General features: G+C 29.2%; 1 protein-coding gene across 2 annotated transcripts in view; it reads left to right on the plus strand.

Annotated features, from left to right (window-relative positions):
* Positions 1 to 2,550: 2,550 nt before the first annotated feature.
* Positions 2,551 to 16,650, plus strand: part of Npl4 (nuclear protein localization 4) — a 53,893-nt gene continuing 39,793 nt past the window's right edge. The window contains exons 1-7 of one of the 2 annotated variants that reach the window (XM_065499226.1): positions 2,551 to 2,841; positions 7,613 to 7,756; positions 10,599 to 10,688; positions 10,752 to 10,906; positions 10,963 to 11,491; positions 11,571 to 11,769; positions 12,342 to 12,502. In XM_065499226.1, coding sequence (XP_065355298.1) covers positions 2,818 to 2,841; positions 7,613 to 7,756; positions 10,599 to 10,688; positions 10,752 to 10,906; positions 10,963 to 11,491; positions 11,571 to 11,769; positions 12,342 to 12,502 — 1,302 coding nt within the window. In that variant the 5' untranslated portion in view covers positions 2,551 to 2,817. Of the gene's footprint in view, positions 2,842 to 6,932; positions 7,177 to 7,612; positions 7,757 to 10,598; positions 10,689 to 10,751; positions 10,907 to 10,962; positions 11,492 to 11,570; positions 11,770 to 12,341; positions 12,503 to 16,650 lie in introns of those variants that run through there. The other variant, XM_065499225.1, reaches the window with a different exon arrangement.

The following is a 16,650-nucleotide window of genomic DNA, read 5'->3' on the forward strand; positions in this document are numbered from 1 at the left end:
AAATCACTAAGAAGTCGATAAATTTACAGATTTCTGTTTAAATTCCATACAAATTAATAATTCCTACTAACCGCCATTAATTTCTTGTCAACTAAAGTAGTAGCCATAATTTTCACTATTTTCTTTAATTTTGTATATAATCACCACTTTTAATTTATAAACAATATGAATATTATGTATAATCTAATTTTAGGTACAATTTTCTGTCTGCTTTTCTTTTATTTTACTAAAACATCACCGATCAGAAATAAAATTATCACAAAACTAAATTTTTGTTTACATTTTTGTGATTTCGCAGCAAATATCTTTTATATGTAACAATAAACAATAATAAACTGCTTTAGCACTCGCATTACACGGCATTATCATGGGGTCTTAAACTACGGTAAACACTAAAGAAAACTGTATTACCATGGTTGAGTGACTTTGCTAAGCAGACAAAACTATTTTAAATTGAATAAGAACTAGTCTAAACCAAGGTTGATTACCGATTGGAAACGGTTATTTAATGTTAATTTGGATATTTCGGTAACTCGAACGCATCACTAAATACTTTTTTTTTAAATTTTATACGCATTTTTATTTTGAATTAAATTGGATTTTTGTTTAATTTTATTAATTTCAATATTATTATTTATACACAAAATTAATTTTTATTTAAAACATACATGGGTGTATCTTATTAACACACTGAAAAAACACACTATTGTATTTTGAAATTTAACGATAATTGGAAAAATCTAATAAAATTTAAATAGATTTTGGCAAAATCCTATTAAAAACTAGATTTTGTTTTGTATGGAAAATCTAATTGAAATCTAGTACAATGAAAAGATGGCTGTACGAATTTGAACCTTTTGTACTGTAAATAATTCGTGGTGAAGTTTCTCAAACTCATTTAAATAACAAAGTTATTAAGTACGCACTAGACCTCAAATTGTATAAATTTATTTTCAAACAAAAAACATAATTAATTGTAGTAACCTTTTGATTTAATAATCTCAAAAATTCCATTAAAAAACATTTGTTGTTTCAGTTATTAAGAATGTACTTAGGTAGTGTAGATTCCGAAAACACTGGTATGTTATTATTATGTTGTCGAACAAGCAGAAATGATCATACATACTCTGTTGTTACTTGTTAACTGTTGGTCCGTTCACCTGTAAGTGTAATCACTACAACAAGGTGCAACAATAGTTTGTGTGTAACGGATATTTCTCGAATTAATGTTCTAATCCACTTAAACCGAGTTTTTTTTTTCACCAAAAAAATGTTTGACATAAAACGGTTTTCTTACTTATTTCTATTAAAATTAAGGGTATATAAGACTCTTACTTGTTTTTTTTACATTTATTCGTTTAGCCCATAATATTTATAATAAGGCTCACAAAATATTACCTCCGGCAATATACAATCTACAGATCTACAAGTTTAATAAGAATCTCTTTGAATTCAAAATTTAGATTTTTACTTGCTTTCACTTTTTTCACTACTTGCTAAATCATTTGGTTTCAAAGACGTACTTAGAATTTTTAATTATATGCTTTTTAGCTAAACCAGTTAAATTATAAGTTTTTCCGGCACACAAATATTGTAATTTTCATACAAATATAATAATAACAACCGATCTCGTACAAAATTAAAACATAACTAAAATATTAGTTAACATTTGCTTGTAATTTCACAACATAAAGCTTTGATATAACAACAACAATAATAAAATATTTAATGAAAGGGTTGTAAATTCAACTAATTTCTTCAACATCATGTAACGAAAATTACCCTCATACAGCTCTTTTTCGTTTATGATCAAGGTGCCGTGACCCCAGAATTTACCGTTTTTAAAATTGCCCTTGTATAGGCCAACCTTGGGTAAAAACATTGTACCATACCCCTCAATAATTCCGTGTATAACATCACCTGAGTACATTTTACCGTTTGGATATTCCAAGCGGCGTTTGCCATGCATAACACCATTGAAAAAGAATTCCTCAAGCAATGTTAAAATTTCTATAGATTAACGAAATCAATAATTTTTTGTCTCAAACAAAAAGAAAACATCAAAACATATGATTTTAATAGAAAATTGTTGTGTCAAGAAAAGAAAATAAAAAAAAAAATTGTTATATTTTAATCAATCTGGCAACTTTATACTCCTGCTCCGGCTGACATCAGCGGCTCACATGCTCACGCCTGTGTAATTCTTATGGGATTTTTTGGCTGATAGACCCCCCAAATCTAAATCGTAAAAACTTCATATAAAAAAAATGGTTTGGCTGACGTCAGCCACTGTTGTCAGCCGCGGTGTTGCCACTACAACTTGTGCAAACCGCTCATGTCAGCCGCGGTGTTGCCAACTTCACTAAATAGGTTAATAACACTGCTAAATGGCTGTTTTAAATATTTAAGATTTCAACCCTGAAATATATGGCAATCTATACACTCTTACATTTTCACAACCCTTAGCTTGTATATATATCTCACAAAATAGTACCTTATTTAACAACTGTGCTGGCTCTGCCTTCAAATAGTTTGTTTTGACATTTAAGTGAATTTGCGATTTTTTTCCAATTGTCTATTAAAAAGTTGCAATTGAATTTTTGTAACTTTTTTTTCGCTAATATTTTCGTTTATTTATTTGAATAACACTTAAAAACCATAACACTCTTTAACTGCCTAAACACTTGTTGACAAGTGTTGCTTAAAAACTATTTAAGTTTACAAAAAGAAACTTCAAGAGTTTCGTTTAAAAAGCTAAAGCTAGCAAAGAAAGCAACTTGGCTTGGTGTGGAAGAAAGCTGGTGCAATTTTGCAAATATGTCGCAACCTGCTAAAAATATTGTAAGTTGTGCCCTAAAACTAAGGAAATAAAAGTGTAAAGTTTTATTAAATTAACTTAATATAAATAGCCGGCATTTTTATAATTTTTTTGAATTGGATTTTCTTAGCCAGCCATTATTGCATTGTGGCTGCTGCTGCATGCGCGTAGCCACAACTGACAAATAAAACAATAAAAAAACTATAGACAATTGTAATTTTGCCGGTTGTATTTGTATTTCTGTAATATAGTTGTTGCTTTATTAAAATATAAGAAAACATACTTTTAATATTTGTAATACTGATTGTTTTATAGGTATTCTTAATTTTCCTATTGTTTTAATTATTCTTTGATTATGTGGATTCATTTGTTTTTCTCATAGATTTTTTAGTGCAAATTAATCAGTCACTACCCCCCAAAATGTCAAGTCTTTATTTTGACAAGTCATTGCCTTTGCCTTTGTTCATCTAAATAACACGTACATGTTAAATGTTTATCTTTCTTTTATTTTTTTTCCTGTTTCTATTGGAAAATTACCTTGTCTACTCTATGTCTGCCAGGGATTTTTGTCATCTGATGAAATTATTAAATAAAAAAAAAATAATTTTTCTTTTGGTTTTGCAAAATTATTTTTCTTTTGTCCTGACCTATGGCAATAAGAATTTGTTATTTATATATGTTCTGCATAAAATGTTTTATCTATAGGACTCTTCTAAAAAACGTTTCTGTTCTTTAAACAAATATTTGGAATCTTTTAAAGAATCATTCTTTAGTATTCTTAAGGACTTTTGTAGAGAAAAATCCTTTAGACTATTTTGATGAACTTTTCCATATGCATAAACAATTTTTATAAATCTTTGATAAATTTAAAAACTGTTTATGCATATCACCACAAATTATACAGATATGAATCAGCTGGTTTCAATAGAAAAATAACAAATGAAAATGTCAAAATGGTTGTGTTTTGAAAAAAGGACAAATATATTTCACAGTAGTTGCCTATTGAATATTGTATTTTTTCTCTCACTCTACAAATCACAACCATTTGACAACTGTCATTTGTTTCATATCTGTAATAATCTATGCATATGACTTTAGACATTTTAAAATAACTTTGCTACAGAAAAATTCTTTAGACTCTTTTAAAGAACTCTTCTATCTTTTTTAGAGAAAAATTCTTTAGACTCTTAAGAAACTTTTCTAGAATAAAATTCTTAAGACTCTTCTACAGAACTTTCCTACAGACACATTCTTTATACTGCTAAAAATAACTTTTCTACAGAATAATTCTTTAGACTCCTCAAAGGACTTTTAAAATGACAAAGTCTTTAGACTATATTACGGAACTTTTCTAGAGAAAAAAATCGTTAGACTGTTCTTTCTATTCTTGTAAGAATCTTTTTTATATACAAATTCTTTAGACTCTTCTAACGAACTTTTTAAAATAACAAGTTTTGTCTCTTCTGATGAACTTTTTTAAATAAAAACTCTTTAGACTCTTAAGAAACTTTTCTAGAATAAAATTCTTAAGACTCTTCTAAAGAACTTTCCAAAATACACATTATTTATACTGCTAAAAAGAACTATACTACAGTATAATTCTTTAGACTCCACCACAGAATTTTTAAAAATTAAAATTCTTCAGGTTCTTCTAAAAAACATTTCAATGGAAAAATTATGTATACCCTTCAAAAGAATTATTCTGCAGAATACATAATTCTTTGGACTCCTCCAAAGAATTTTTAAAAAGAAAACTCTAGACTATTTTCTATAGAATAATTAATTTTTACTCTTCTAAGGAACTTTTAGAATAGTACAAGGTGGCGCAAAAGTAAACTTCCGATGTTTTTTAGCTGTAATTAAAAAAAAAAATGAGAAACCTTGATTCTTCTTGTGGATTATTTTTATTTGGTCTTTTAATTTTTTTTACATCAAGTCGAGAATATGATGTCATGTAAATAGCCGCCGCCACAGTTGATTGTCATTTGAGCCCTTTTTATGGCATTTTCCATCACTTTGGCCAAAACTTCCGGCGATAGGTAGTCACATTCTTGACGGATATTGTCTTTAAGAGCTGCAAGAGTCTGAGGTTTGTTGACATAAACCCGCGACTTCAAAAAGCCCCACAAAAAGAACTCTGGAGCGGTCAAATCAGGCGATCTTGCTGGCCAGTGCAAATCGCCAAAATGGGAGATTAGGCGCCCGGGAAATGCATCCTTCAGCATATCGGTTGTGGCACGTGCAGTGTGTGCCGTTGCACCGTCCTGTTGGAACCACATGTTTTCCAATCCCAATTCATCAAGTTGCGGCAAAAAGAACTCGTTGATCATTGCTCTGTAGCGCTCACCATTCACAGTAACCGTTTGGTCCGCGATGTCTTCGAAGAAAAAAGGTCCGATGACTCCTCCAGCGAAAACAGCACACCATACAGTGACTTTGAGCGGGTGTAATGGCTCTTCATGGGTTACACGCGGATTTTCAGTGCCCCATAAGCGTAAATTTTGCTTATCTACGTACCCGCTAAGATGGAAATGGGCCTCATCACTCATGATTATTTTTGATGAAAAATCATCTTGCTCTGGTGGTGATTAAGGATGGCAATATTCTGCGTTCTGGAGCAGTGTAGCGTAACAGTGTTTATTAACGTGTATTTCGCATGTGTTTACTACACAAATGTCAAAACAGAACTGACATTAGGGGCCAATCGCAAAATTTATAGCATTTTCTGATAGGAGGATTACTTTTGCGCCACCTTGTATATAGAACTTTACTAGATAAAAATTCTTTCTATTCTTCAAAGCAACTTTTTAAAATAACAATTCTTCAGACTTGTGAGGAACTTGATACAAATATAAAAATTCTTTAGAAACTTTTAAGAAACATTTCAAGAATAAAATGCTTAAGACTTTCCTAAAGAACTTTCCTTCAGATAAATTCTTTATAGTAAGAGATCGTATGTGAAGCCCGGCCAACTAGCCGAATCGACAACAAAGCCAAATATCCATGGCACTAAGGTAATGCTCTGTATTTGGTGGATGCAAAAGGGTACTATTTATTAAGAGTTGCTGAAATCCGACCAGAACATCACAGGGAACCAGAATCCCGAAGCGAGGATTTAGAGTTTAATAAGAAGTAGTTGGGATGTTTTGCCGCACCCGCCTTATAGTCTAGACCTTGCCCCTTCCAGATACTATATCTTTCGATCCGATATTGCCTTGATTCTTTCTTGGCCAACCTTTTCTAGACAAAACAGTTTTAAGGCTCTGCTGAAGAACTTTTCAAAAGAAAAATTCTGTAGAATATATTAAGGAACTTTTGTAGAAGCAAATTCTTAAGAGTTTTTAAAAAAACTCTCCTAAAGAACTTTTTTTTTAGAAAACTTTTTTTGAGAAACATTTTAAGGAATATTTCTCGAGTACAATTCTTTAGACTAAAGAACTTTTCTCGAGAAAATATTCTTTAGACACTCTGAAGATGAGTTCTACAGAAAAGTTCTTTAGACACTTCTAAAGAACTTTTCTCTAGAAAAAATTCTTTAGACTCTCTGAAGATGATTTCTACAGAAAAACTCTTTAAACTCTTCTAAAGAACTTTTTTTAGAAAAAAATCTTTGTAAAGAACTTTTCTCGATACAAATTCATTCGATAATTTTCTACAGAAAAATTCTTTATACTCATCTGAAGAACTTTTCTCGAGAAAAAATTATTTAAACTCTTTCCTCATATGATTTCTACAGAAAAATTCTATAGTCTATTTTTAAGACATTTTTTACAGAAAAATTCTTTGGACTTTAGGACTTTGCTAAAGAAAAATTCTTTAATATACTAAGTACATATTATAAAAACAATAAAAAGTTTAATGCCCCCTTTCAATTTGTTGAAAATCTTCTTTTGTTTTGGTTACATCTTTCCACAGCAAACATTTTTCTATGAGATAATTTTATTCTTCTATTCGTTTTTTTCTAATTGTATCTTTCTTTTTATTTATTTTTTTTGAAAGAAAAGTCATTTTTAATTAAAAATAATTTAGAGGAAAACACAAAATAATGCGCATTATTTTCTGCTCTCTTAGCGGAAATGCATTTTTTTGTGGGTTCAGTTTGTTGTGAAAGTAGAAGGTGAATAGAAGTGTGGTGATTAAGCTGGGCCCCCAAGGCCAAACGGTAGCAATTAATGCTGCAAAAGTTTGAACAAACTTAAAAAACAACAAAAAGAATTTTATAAAAAAAAGAAATTGGCTAAACTCTAACCAACTACCTCAAAATGGCTACCATGGAATTGGAAAATCTTTTCTATAGAAAACGTAATATAGTCTATGCCTTTGTGCGCCATCGTTTTATGTTGTTATGCAAACAATCGGTAAGGAAATGAAACAATATCAAACAAATATCAAAATATGATAATGCCGGCTAATAAATAAAAAGGAAGTGAAGATTTTATTAATATTGTAATCTAAATTATTACAATACATATTAATTATTTCAATTTGAATAAAAATTCTTGTAATTTCTAAGCATTTGTTTTTGTTATGATCATGAACTTGAAGATTTTTTTTATTTTTTTTTTTTGGCATTTGTCTATAATTGTGTAAAAGTCTTAATAAAAGATCTTTAACAACGTCATTAGTCTCCCCCACACTATGTTTATAAACAATTGAAATAAAAATAGATGAAAAAATAATTATTTTTAATTGAATTTTTGTTAAGCATTTAGTTTTTGCTTTTATTTTTCTAATTGTTGCTTGTGTTTTAGATTTATTTATTTTCTAATTGGTTTTTCTATTTTTTTTCTGCAGTTAATTCGCATACAATCTCCTGAGGGCATAAAACGTATTGAAATTTCACCGAAGGTCAATCTTAAGGAACTTTATGAGTCTGTGCAAAATGCTTTGAAAGTTGATGGATTTGGTTTGTTTAAGGAAAGGAATTTTACTAAAGAGGTAAGTAACTAATAAAGAAATAAGGTGTTGAGAAGATAAATACACAAACTTAGAAAAGAAAATGTAACAAAAATATTTCCACTTTCCTTTAGGTGTTAGAATGTAAACAAATAGAAAGCGAAATCAAAAATTTTCTTTCAAAAACTGTAACAAAATACCGGCACAAAATTTTAATAATGAATAGAAGAAATAACAAAAAATTCTTTATGATCGAATAAAAAACTAGCCAATAGCAAAAACTTTAGAAAAATTACAAAACGGGGTTCTTTCGAATCTACTTGACTGTAAGCGCACTGGGAACCTATTTAAACTCTTACCAAATAATACTTTAAAATAAAAATTGTTTAACAATTTTTTAACCAGTTTTTTTTTACCAAAAAAATTATTTTGAAATAAAATTTGTTTCACTAATAAATTTTAAAAAGATTTGAAAAATTAAAAAAAGTGGTAAAAAAACACTTTAGACTCCTCTGAAGAACTTTTCTATAGAAAAACTCTTTCGACTCCTCTAAAGAACTTTTCTATAGAAAAACTCTTTAGACTCCTCTAAAGAACTTTTCTATAGAAAAACTCTTTAGACTCCTCTGAAGAACATTTCTATAGAAAAATTCTTTAGACTCCTCTGAAGAACTTTTCTATAGAAAAATTCTTTAGACTCCTCTGAAGAACTTTTCTATAGAAAAATTCTTTAGACTCCTCTAAAGAACTTTTCTTTAGACTCATTTAAAGAACTTTTCTTTAGACTCCTAGAGAACTTTTCTATAGAAAAACTCTTTAGACTCCTCTGAAGAACTTTTCTATAGAAAAACTCTTTAGACTCCTCTAAAGAACTTTTCTATAGAAAAACTCTTTAGACTCCTCTAAAGAACTTTTCTACAGAAAAACTCCTCTAAAGAACTTTTCTATAGAAAATCTCTTTAGACTCCTCTAAAGAACTTTTCTATAGAAAAACTCTTTAGACTCCTCTAAAGAACTTTTCTATAGAAAAACTCTTTAGACTTCTCTAAAGAACTTTTCTATAGAAAACCTTTTTAGATTCGTCTGAAAAACTTTTCTATAGAAAAACTCTTTAGACTCCTCTAAAGAACTTTTCTATAGAAAAACTCCTCTAAAGAACTTTTCTATAGAAAATCTCTTTAGACTACTCTAAAGAACTTTTCTATAGAAAAACTCTTTAGACTCCTCTAAAGAACTTTTCTATAGAAAAACTCTTTAGACTCCTCTAAAGAACTTTTCTACAGAAAAACTCCTCTAAAGAACTTTTCTATAGAAAATCTCTTTAGACTCCTCTAAAGAACTTTTCTATAGAAAAACTCTTTAGACTCCTCTAAAGAACTTTTCTATAGAAAAACTCTTTAGACTTCTCTAAAGAACTTTTCTATAGAAAACCTTTTTAGATTCGTCTGAAAAACGTTTCTATAGAAAAACTCTTTAAACCCCTCTAAAGAACTTTTCTATAGAAAAACTCTTTAGACTCCTCTAAAGAACTTTTCTATAGAAAAACTCTTTAGACTCTTGTAAAGAACTTTTTTTGCTGAAAAAAAACTGGTTAAAAAATATTTTTCCGGATTATGACCCACTGGGTCCGATAGAAAAACGATAGAAAAACTCTTTAAACCCCTTTAAAGAACTTTTCTATAGAAAACCTCTTTAGACTCCTCTAAAGAACTTTTCTATAGAAAAACTCTTTAGACTCCTCTAAAGAACTTTTCTATAGAAAAACTCTTTAAACACCTCTAAAGAACTTTTCTATAGAAAAACTCTTTAGACTCTTGTAAAGAACTTTTTTTGCTGAAAAAAAACTGGTTAAAAAATATTTTTCCGGATTATGACCCACTGGGTCCGACTTACCATGGCGTTATATGTATACGTCTTTGCAAAGGTCTTTGAAATATCTATTAATTACTAAGTAATCCAGATATATGTAGATCAAAAATAGGTAAAAAATTGAGGTTGCCCTGATTTGTTTCTTATATCTCAGCCATATCTCAGTTGATTTCAACATACATGATCGCTATCTATAACGATCGAGAATATATACACTTTGTGGAGTCGCAAATGACAAACTTATATTGCCATGTATGATGAAGGGTATAAAAACAACTGAGTTAGGTCTTTGACATTTGAAATTGATTGTAAACTCGATCAATTTCAATTTAGTAAGGAAAATTCCAAATTTAAAGAACAAATTCTCAATGTCAATTTTCAGGAGAATAATTCTTTAGACTCCTGAAAGGAACTTTTGCAGAGAAATATTCTTCGGACTCCTCTAAAGAACTTTTCTACAGAAGAATTGTTTAGACTGCTTTAATGATTTTTTCTAAATTTCTTTAGATTCCACTAAAGAGCTATTCCAGAGAATATATTTTTCGAGTTCTAAGAAAATTTTCAATATAAAAAATCTTCATAGCGATGAATTATTTAGACTCATCTAAGGAATTTTTCTAAAGAAGAATTTTTTGGATTCGTCTAAGGAATTTTTTTAGAAGAGAAGAATTCTTTAGACTCCTCCAAAATTCATTATTATCCACCAATGAGGAATTTTTTAAACTCCTCTAAGGAATAACTTTTTTAGAGAAGAATTCTTTTGCCTCCTCAAAAGAATTTTTCTCGATAAGAATTGTTTAGACTCCTCTCAAGAACTTTTCATTAGAAGAATTATTTAGGCTGCTCTAAAGAACTAGAACAATTTATTTAGACTCCTTTAAACTACTTTTATAGATACAACTTTTTTAGACTTTAAAGACCTTTTCTAGGAAGAAAGTTTCTTTAAGCTCCTCAAAAGTTTTCTAGAGTAAAATTAGTTTGACTCTTAAAAGTAATCAATTCGCTTCTTTCCCAGCTTTATGCCAATTCATCACAACAAATAGGCACTCTACTCAAACATGGCGATATGGTGTATCTTAAGCAATTGGCTGGCACGTCTGCAAGAGTAAGTTTTCGCAACTATTCATATAAAAAACATTTTATTTTAAATCCAATATCATGATTGCAGCGCACTAGTACCACAGCTATAGATCAATTTGATTTAAAACCAGAGACAGTAACTAATAATGATTTTAAACCCACCGCAAGAGTGGTCGAAGATGATGTTGATCAATTATTGGCAAAGGAAGATGGTCTCATTAAAAGGGATAGAGATAGTAAATTGTAAGTAAAGAAAACGTATAGCCAATGAGTTTTATTACAAATTTTCTTTATTACAGATGCCGTCACCAAGCCAACGGCTGCTGTGTCAACTGTTCACCCCTCGAACCCTACAATGAAACGTATTTAAAGGAGCAGAAAATTAAACATCTTTCATTTCATTCGTACATACGCAAACAAACGTCGGGCATTGATCGCGGCAAGTACATGGTATTCGATGATATTAATTGTCGCATTAAGACCGGTTGCCGTGAACATCCACCATGGCCCAAGGGCATCTGTTCAAAGTGTCAACCCTCGGCTATTACTTTAAATCGTCAGATCTATCGTCATGTGGACAATGTCATGTTTGAAAATACCACAATTGTTGAGAGATTTTTGAATTATTGGCGCACCACTGGGCACCAAAGAATGGGTTTCCTGTATGGCACCTATGAGGTGAACACAGATGTACCGTTGGGTATCAGAGCCACAGTAGCGGCAATTTATGAGCCTCCCCAGGAATCGACTAGAGACTCGATTAAGCTATTGGAGGACGAAGCAGCTGATGATATTGAAGAAGTGGCCAAGGCTTTGGGTTTGAGAAAGGTGGGTTGGTTGGATTTTGTTAGCAGAAATGAGTCTATTTTATAGAAATTTTATGATATTTATGTTTCGTTTCTTAAAGATTGGTTGGATTTTTACTGATTTAATCACTGATGATCCGGCTGCTGGCACTGTTAAACAGTTACGCGGCATTGAGACCCATTTCTTAACCGCCCAGGAATGTATAATGGCGGGCGAATTGCAAAATCGTCATCCTAATCCTTGCAAATATGCCTCGAATGGGGTATTTGGCTCGAAATTTGTTACCGTCTGTGTTACAGGTAAGATATTTTGTTAATTTCATTGGAGAATTCTAAATAATTTTTTTCTAGAATAGTTCTGAAGAGTCTAAAGAGTTTTTCTATGGAAAAGTATTTTGGAGGAGTCTAAAGAGTTTTTCTATAGAAAAGTTCTTTAGAGGAGTCTAAAGAGTTTTTCTATAGAAAAGTTCTTTAGAGGAGTCTAAAGAGTTTTTCTGTAGAAAAGTTGTTTAGAGGAGTCTAAAGAGTTTTTCTATAGAAAATATCTTTAGATGAGTCTAAAGAGTTTTTCTATAGAAAATTTCTTTAGATGAGTCTAAAGAGTTTTTCTATAGAAAATTTCTTTAGATGAGTCTAAAGGGTTTTTCTATAGAAAATTTCTTTAGATGAGTCTAAAGAGTTTTTCTATAGAAAAGTTCTTTAGAGGAGTCTAAAGAGTTTTTCTATAGAAAAGTTCTTTAAAGGAGTCTAAAGAGTTTGTCTATAGAAAAATTCTTTAAAGAAGTTTAAAGAGTTTTTCTCTAGAAAAGTTATTTAGTGAAATCTATAGAATTTTGTCTGAAGGTACTTATAACTTCTATTTTCATTTTCAGGCGACAATACCAAACAGGTTCATATGGAGGGCTATGGTGTTTCAGCCCAATGCATGGCTTTAGTGCGTGATGATTGTTTAATACCAACTAAAGATGCACCCGAATTGGGTTATGTTCGCGAATCGACTGATAAACAATATGTTCCAGATGTTTATTATAAGGTAAGTGCTAAATACATTTAAAATAAACATATTTTATAACCGAGAATTATACAAAGAATTTTCTAACAGAAATTTAAATTTCTTTATTAGACAAATATTTGTTTAACGCAACTATTAATTTTAACAGTTTGTGTGTGCTCATTTATTCTCGTAACAAAAATAAACCTACTGGCTTTTATATTTATTTTAAAAATAGCCTAACATTTCAATTAAATATTCATACAAACCTTTTTTATGTAGCTGCCTTTTGTTGGCAAAAATTAAAAAACAAAGAAACAAGGCTTTAAATTGTTTACATCCATTGACCATTTATTAATTTGTTATTGTAGATAGATAGTTTTACAGATTTGCATTGTTGTTTAGTTTCATTGATATACAACAACAATAATTAAACATTACATTTATGCTTATGTAAAATGGTTTGTAATTCATGCAAATTTCTGTTTTGTATTTTAATAAAAAACATGATTTTGTTTAAAGAATTTAAGGTTTTTTAGATTTGTTATACATACGTTAATAGAAAATATTGTTTAAAAAGATCGAAAATTAAACGTTTAAAGTCCTTTAGACAATTTGTTAAGAGAACAAGTTTTAAGTTTTATAGTAGACGAATAGATTTAGGTGTATTTTTAAATAATTTCAGCATTTGGCTGGTGTTTTATTTTTATAGTAGTAGACGTTTAGAACAATTTAAAGTAAAATATTTCTTATTTACTTGCTATTTTGGGTGTTTAATTTATTACGTTTTGGTTTTACTCAGGGTTTTTTTACAATAAATAATTTCAGCATTTGATTTCTTTTATTTATTTTCCTTTGTTTTGTTGTGTGTTTATTTATTTTGATTTATTTAGTTAACATAGACATTTAGTAACATTATTTGTTATATTTCTTACATTTATTTGATATTTTTGAATTGTTTCCATTAAATTCTGTTTAGTTAAAGTTGTAGGAGTTTTCCCAGTTTTTAAATATTTTACTTTTGTTTCTAACAAATGTTTTTTTTTTTTTTAATAAATTTACTTTTTAGTACTTTTAGCACCTTTTTATTTTAAATTATTTTATTTTTTTAAAGATGCTGCAAACACATCTTTTTAGTCACAGTTTTTTGTTTTATAAATATTTCGTGTTTATTTTTCTAGATTTTCGATTTTTTTATTTGAATTTTTTTTTATAAAGAAAATTAGTTTTAATTGAAATTATTTTTGGGATTAGGTATATCAAAATTTGTGGATGAAATCTTATTATAAAGATAAAATTGTTGGCGAAATATTTTTCATACAAGATTATATACACAGCTCTGTATTAGTAGTTTAAAATTGAGAATATTTGGATCATGTTTCAATTGTTTTACTCAATAGTAACAGGAATAACCCAGATTATTTCGTAGGCTTGGGTTTTTTCGTTCAGTATATGTATTACAAGCAGTTCTTTAGAAATACTGCAAGTTTTCTTTAAATAAATTCAGTTTCAAATAAAATATTGTACACCCTGATAGGATGATGAACAGAAAATTATTTTAAAAACTTTTCATGAAAAACACTCAGGAAATATTTTACGAGAGCGGGTCAATAAGTCCTTGACTGTTTGCATTATCTCCTCTTAACTAAAAGGGCAACATTGCTTCTTTCAACAGGCATCTGTCAGTTAACTCATGTCAAAATTTGAACAATATGTGTCAATTAGTTTGTGTTAATTTATTACTGAAAAAATTTTATGGAAAAAAAAATTTTCCAATTATTTTTTTAAGAACTTTTCTATAGAAAAACTCTTTAGACTCCTCTAAAGAACGTTTCTATAGAAAATCTCTTTAGACTCCTCTAAAGAACTTTTCTATAGAAAAACTATAGAAAAACTCTTTAGACTCCTCTAAAGAACTTTTCTATAGAAAAATTCTTTAGACTGCTCTAAAGAACTTTTCCATAGAAAAATTCTTTAGACTGCTCTAAAGAACTTTTCCATAGAAAAATTCTTTAGACTGCTCTAAAGAACTTTTCCATAGAAAAACTCATTAGACTGCTCTAAAGAACTTTTCCATAGAAAAATTCTTTAGACTCTAAAGAATTTTTCTATAGAAAAACTCTTTAGACGGCTCTAAAGAACTTTTCCATAGAAAAACTCTTTAGACTCCTGTAAAGAACTTTTCTATAGAAAAACTCTTTAGACTCCTGTAAAGAACTTTTCTATAGAAAACCTCTTTAGACTCCTCTAAAGAACTTTTCTATAGAAAAACTCTTTAGGCTCCTCTAAAGAACTTTTCTATAGAAAAACTCTTTAGACTCCTCTAAAGAAATTTTGTATAGAAAAAGTCTTTAGACTCCTCTAAAGAAATTTTCTATAGAAAAACTCTTTAGACTTAAATAAAGAACTTTTCTATAGAAAAACTCTTTAGACTCCTCTAAAGAACTTTTCTATAGAAAAATTCTTTAGACTCCTCTAAAGAAATTTTCTATAGAAAAACTCTTTAGACTCCTCTAAAGAACTTTTCTATAGAAAAACTCTTTAGACTCCTGTAAAGAATTTTTTTTTTAAATTTATTAGTAAAACAATTTATTGACAAAAAAATTTTTTTTATGAAAAAAAACGGCTTTTTTTATGAAAAAAAAAATCGGCTTAAAAAATATTTTTCTCGATTTTGACCTATTGTAAGACCGATTGACGTTATATACGTCGTTGCAAAGGTCTTTGAAATAGCTAGCATTATACATCCAAACCAGATATAGATAAAAAATAGATCCTAAATCGAGGTTGTCCTGGTTTATTCCTTATATCTCAGCCATTTGTGGTCCGATTTTCTCGATTTTAAATAGTAACCGAACCGATTCTATAGCCGATATATTGATTTCTGAATCATGTATGTAAATTATTTGGGGGCTACGGAATGTTGATTTTAACATACAGACCTTGAATTAAGCCCTATGCTTCGGATTTAGCCCCGAGTTATTATTTTCTGTTTCCAATCCTAAAGAATGGCAAGAGATTTGAGTCAAACAATGTAAAACGATGACCTCGACAAATCTTATTTTTTGGAAGGGATAAACATTGGACAATGTCGGGGACGTATTGACCCGCCCTTGTAAAATTGAGTGATTTCTATAAAAATGTTTCACCGGTATATCTGAATCAGGCCCTAATATGTTTTGAAAATCATTTTAAAATCACTTAATAAGTTACAGTTAATTTCAATTGGAATTATTACATTTAATGTAAATACATATAGTTTACGTTAAAATTATATACATTGTATGTATGTAGGTTTCGTAATAAGTACGAGAGTATTTAAAATATACATATTTTGAGATTTTCATAATTTTACGAATTGTTTATATAATGTTATAATACTTCTTTGACATTAATTCTTATTAACTAAAATATACATAGATTTAATTAATTTTCAAACAGATTTAATTTCGTTTATAAATTAAGATTTTATTTATTTATAATTATTTTATATATTTTTATTTAAAATTGTACAAATACAAATCGTTTTGTATATGTATGTATGATATTTGTTGTATTCTTATTTTTTGTTTTGTTTTGTGATGAAAAACAATTTGGCAGTTTAAGAATAATTCTGCAAATACTTTGTTTAGAAACGGTTTATATTCAAAAAGTAGAAAGTTTTGATTTTTTTAAGAATTTTTTTTTTCAAGATTTTAATGGTTCGATTATGGTGGCAACCGAGGGCAAACACAAATTTCTGGTTAACAATTTGGCAACAGAAATGATAGATGCCAGTTGCCATTTGTAATATTTTTTAAATAACTGAAGTTTGGTCGCCATCCATAATCGACCCATTATCAAAAATATTTAAGCCATTTTGAGAGAAAATATAGTTAAATTAAATAGCAGTTACTATAACAGAAACACGGACGCAACATTTATTTTAACAATTTGTGAAAATCATTCTGATTTTATAAAATTTTGAAGTGGTTTTTATACAAAATTGAAATACATTCTCGCCACTTAGCCAACTGAGTTAGGTCTTTGGCAGGAGAGTTTCCGATCTATATGTATTTATCTATTATCTTCTCATCAATAGGATTTGCTTCTATTGAGAATGTCAATCAGGTTTAGGCTAAGGTTTGCTCTGATCTGGCTCATGTTATATCTAATAAAGGGTATTCCATTAAGCGCTTTCTATATTTTTA

Source organism: Calliphora vicina, chromosome 1, assembly GCF_958450345.1.
Source record: "Calliphora vicina chromosome 1, idCalVici1.1, whole genome shotgun sequence".
NCBI lineage: Eukaryota > Metazoa > Arthropoda > Insecta > Diptera > Calliphoridae > Calliphora > Calliphora vicina.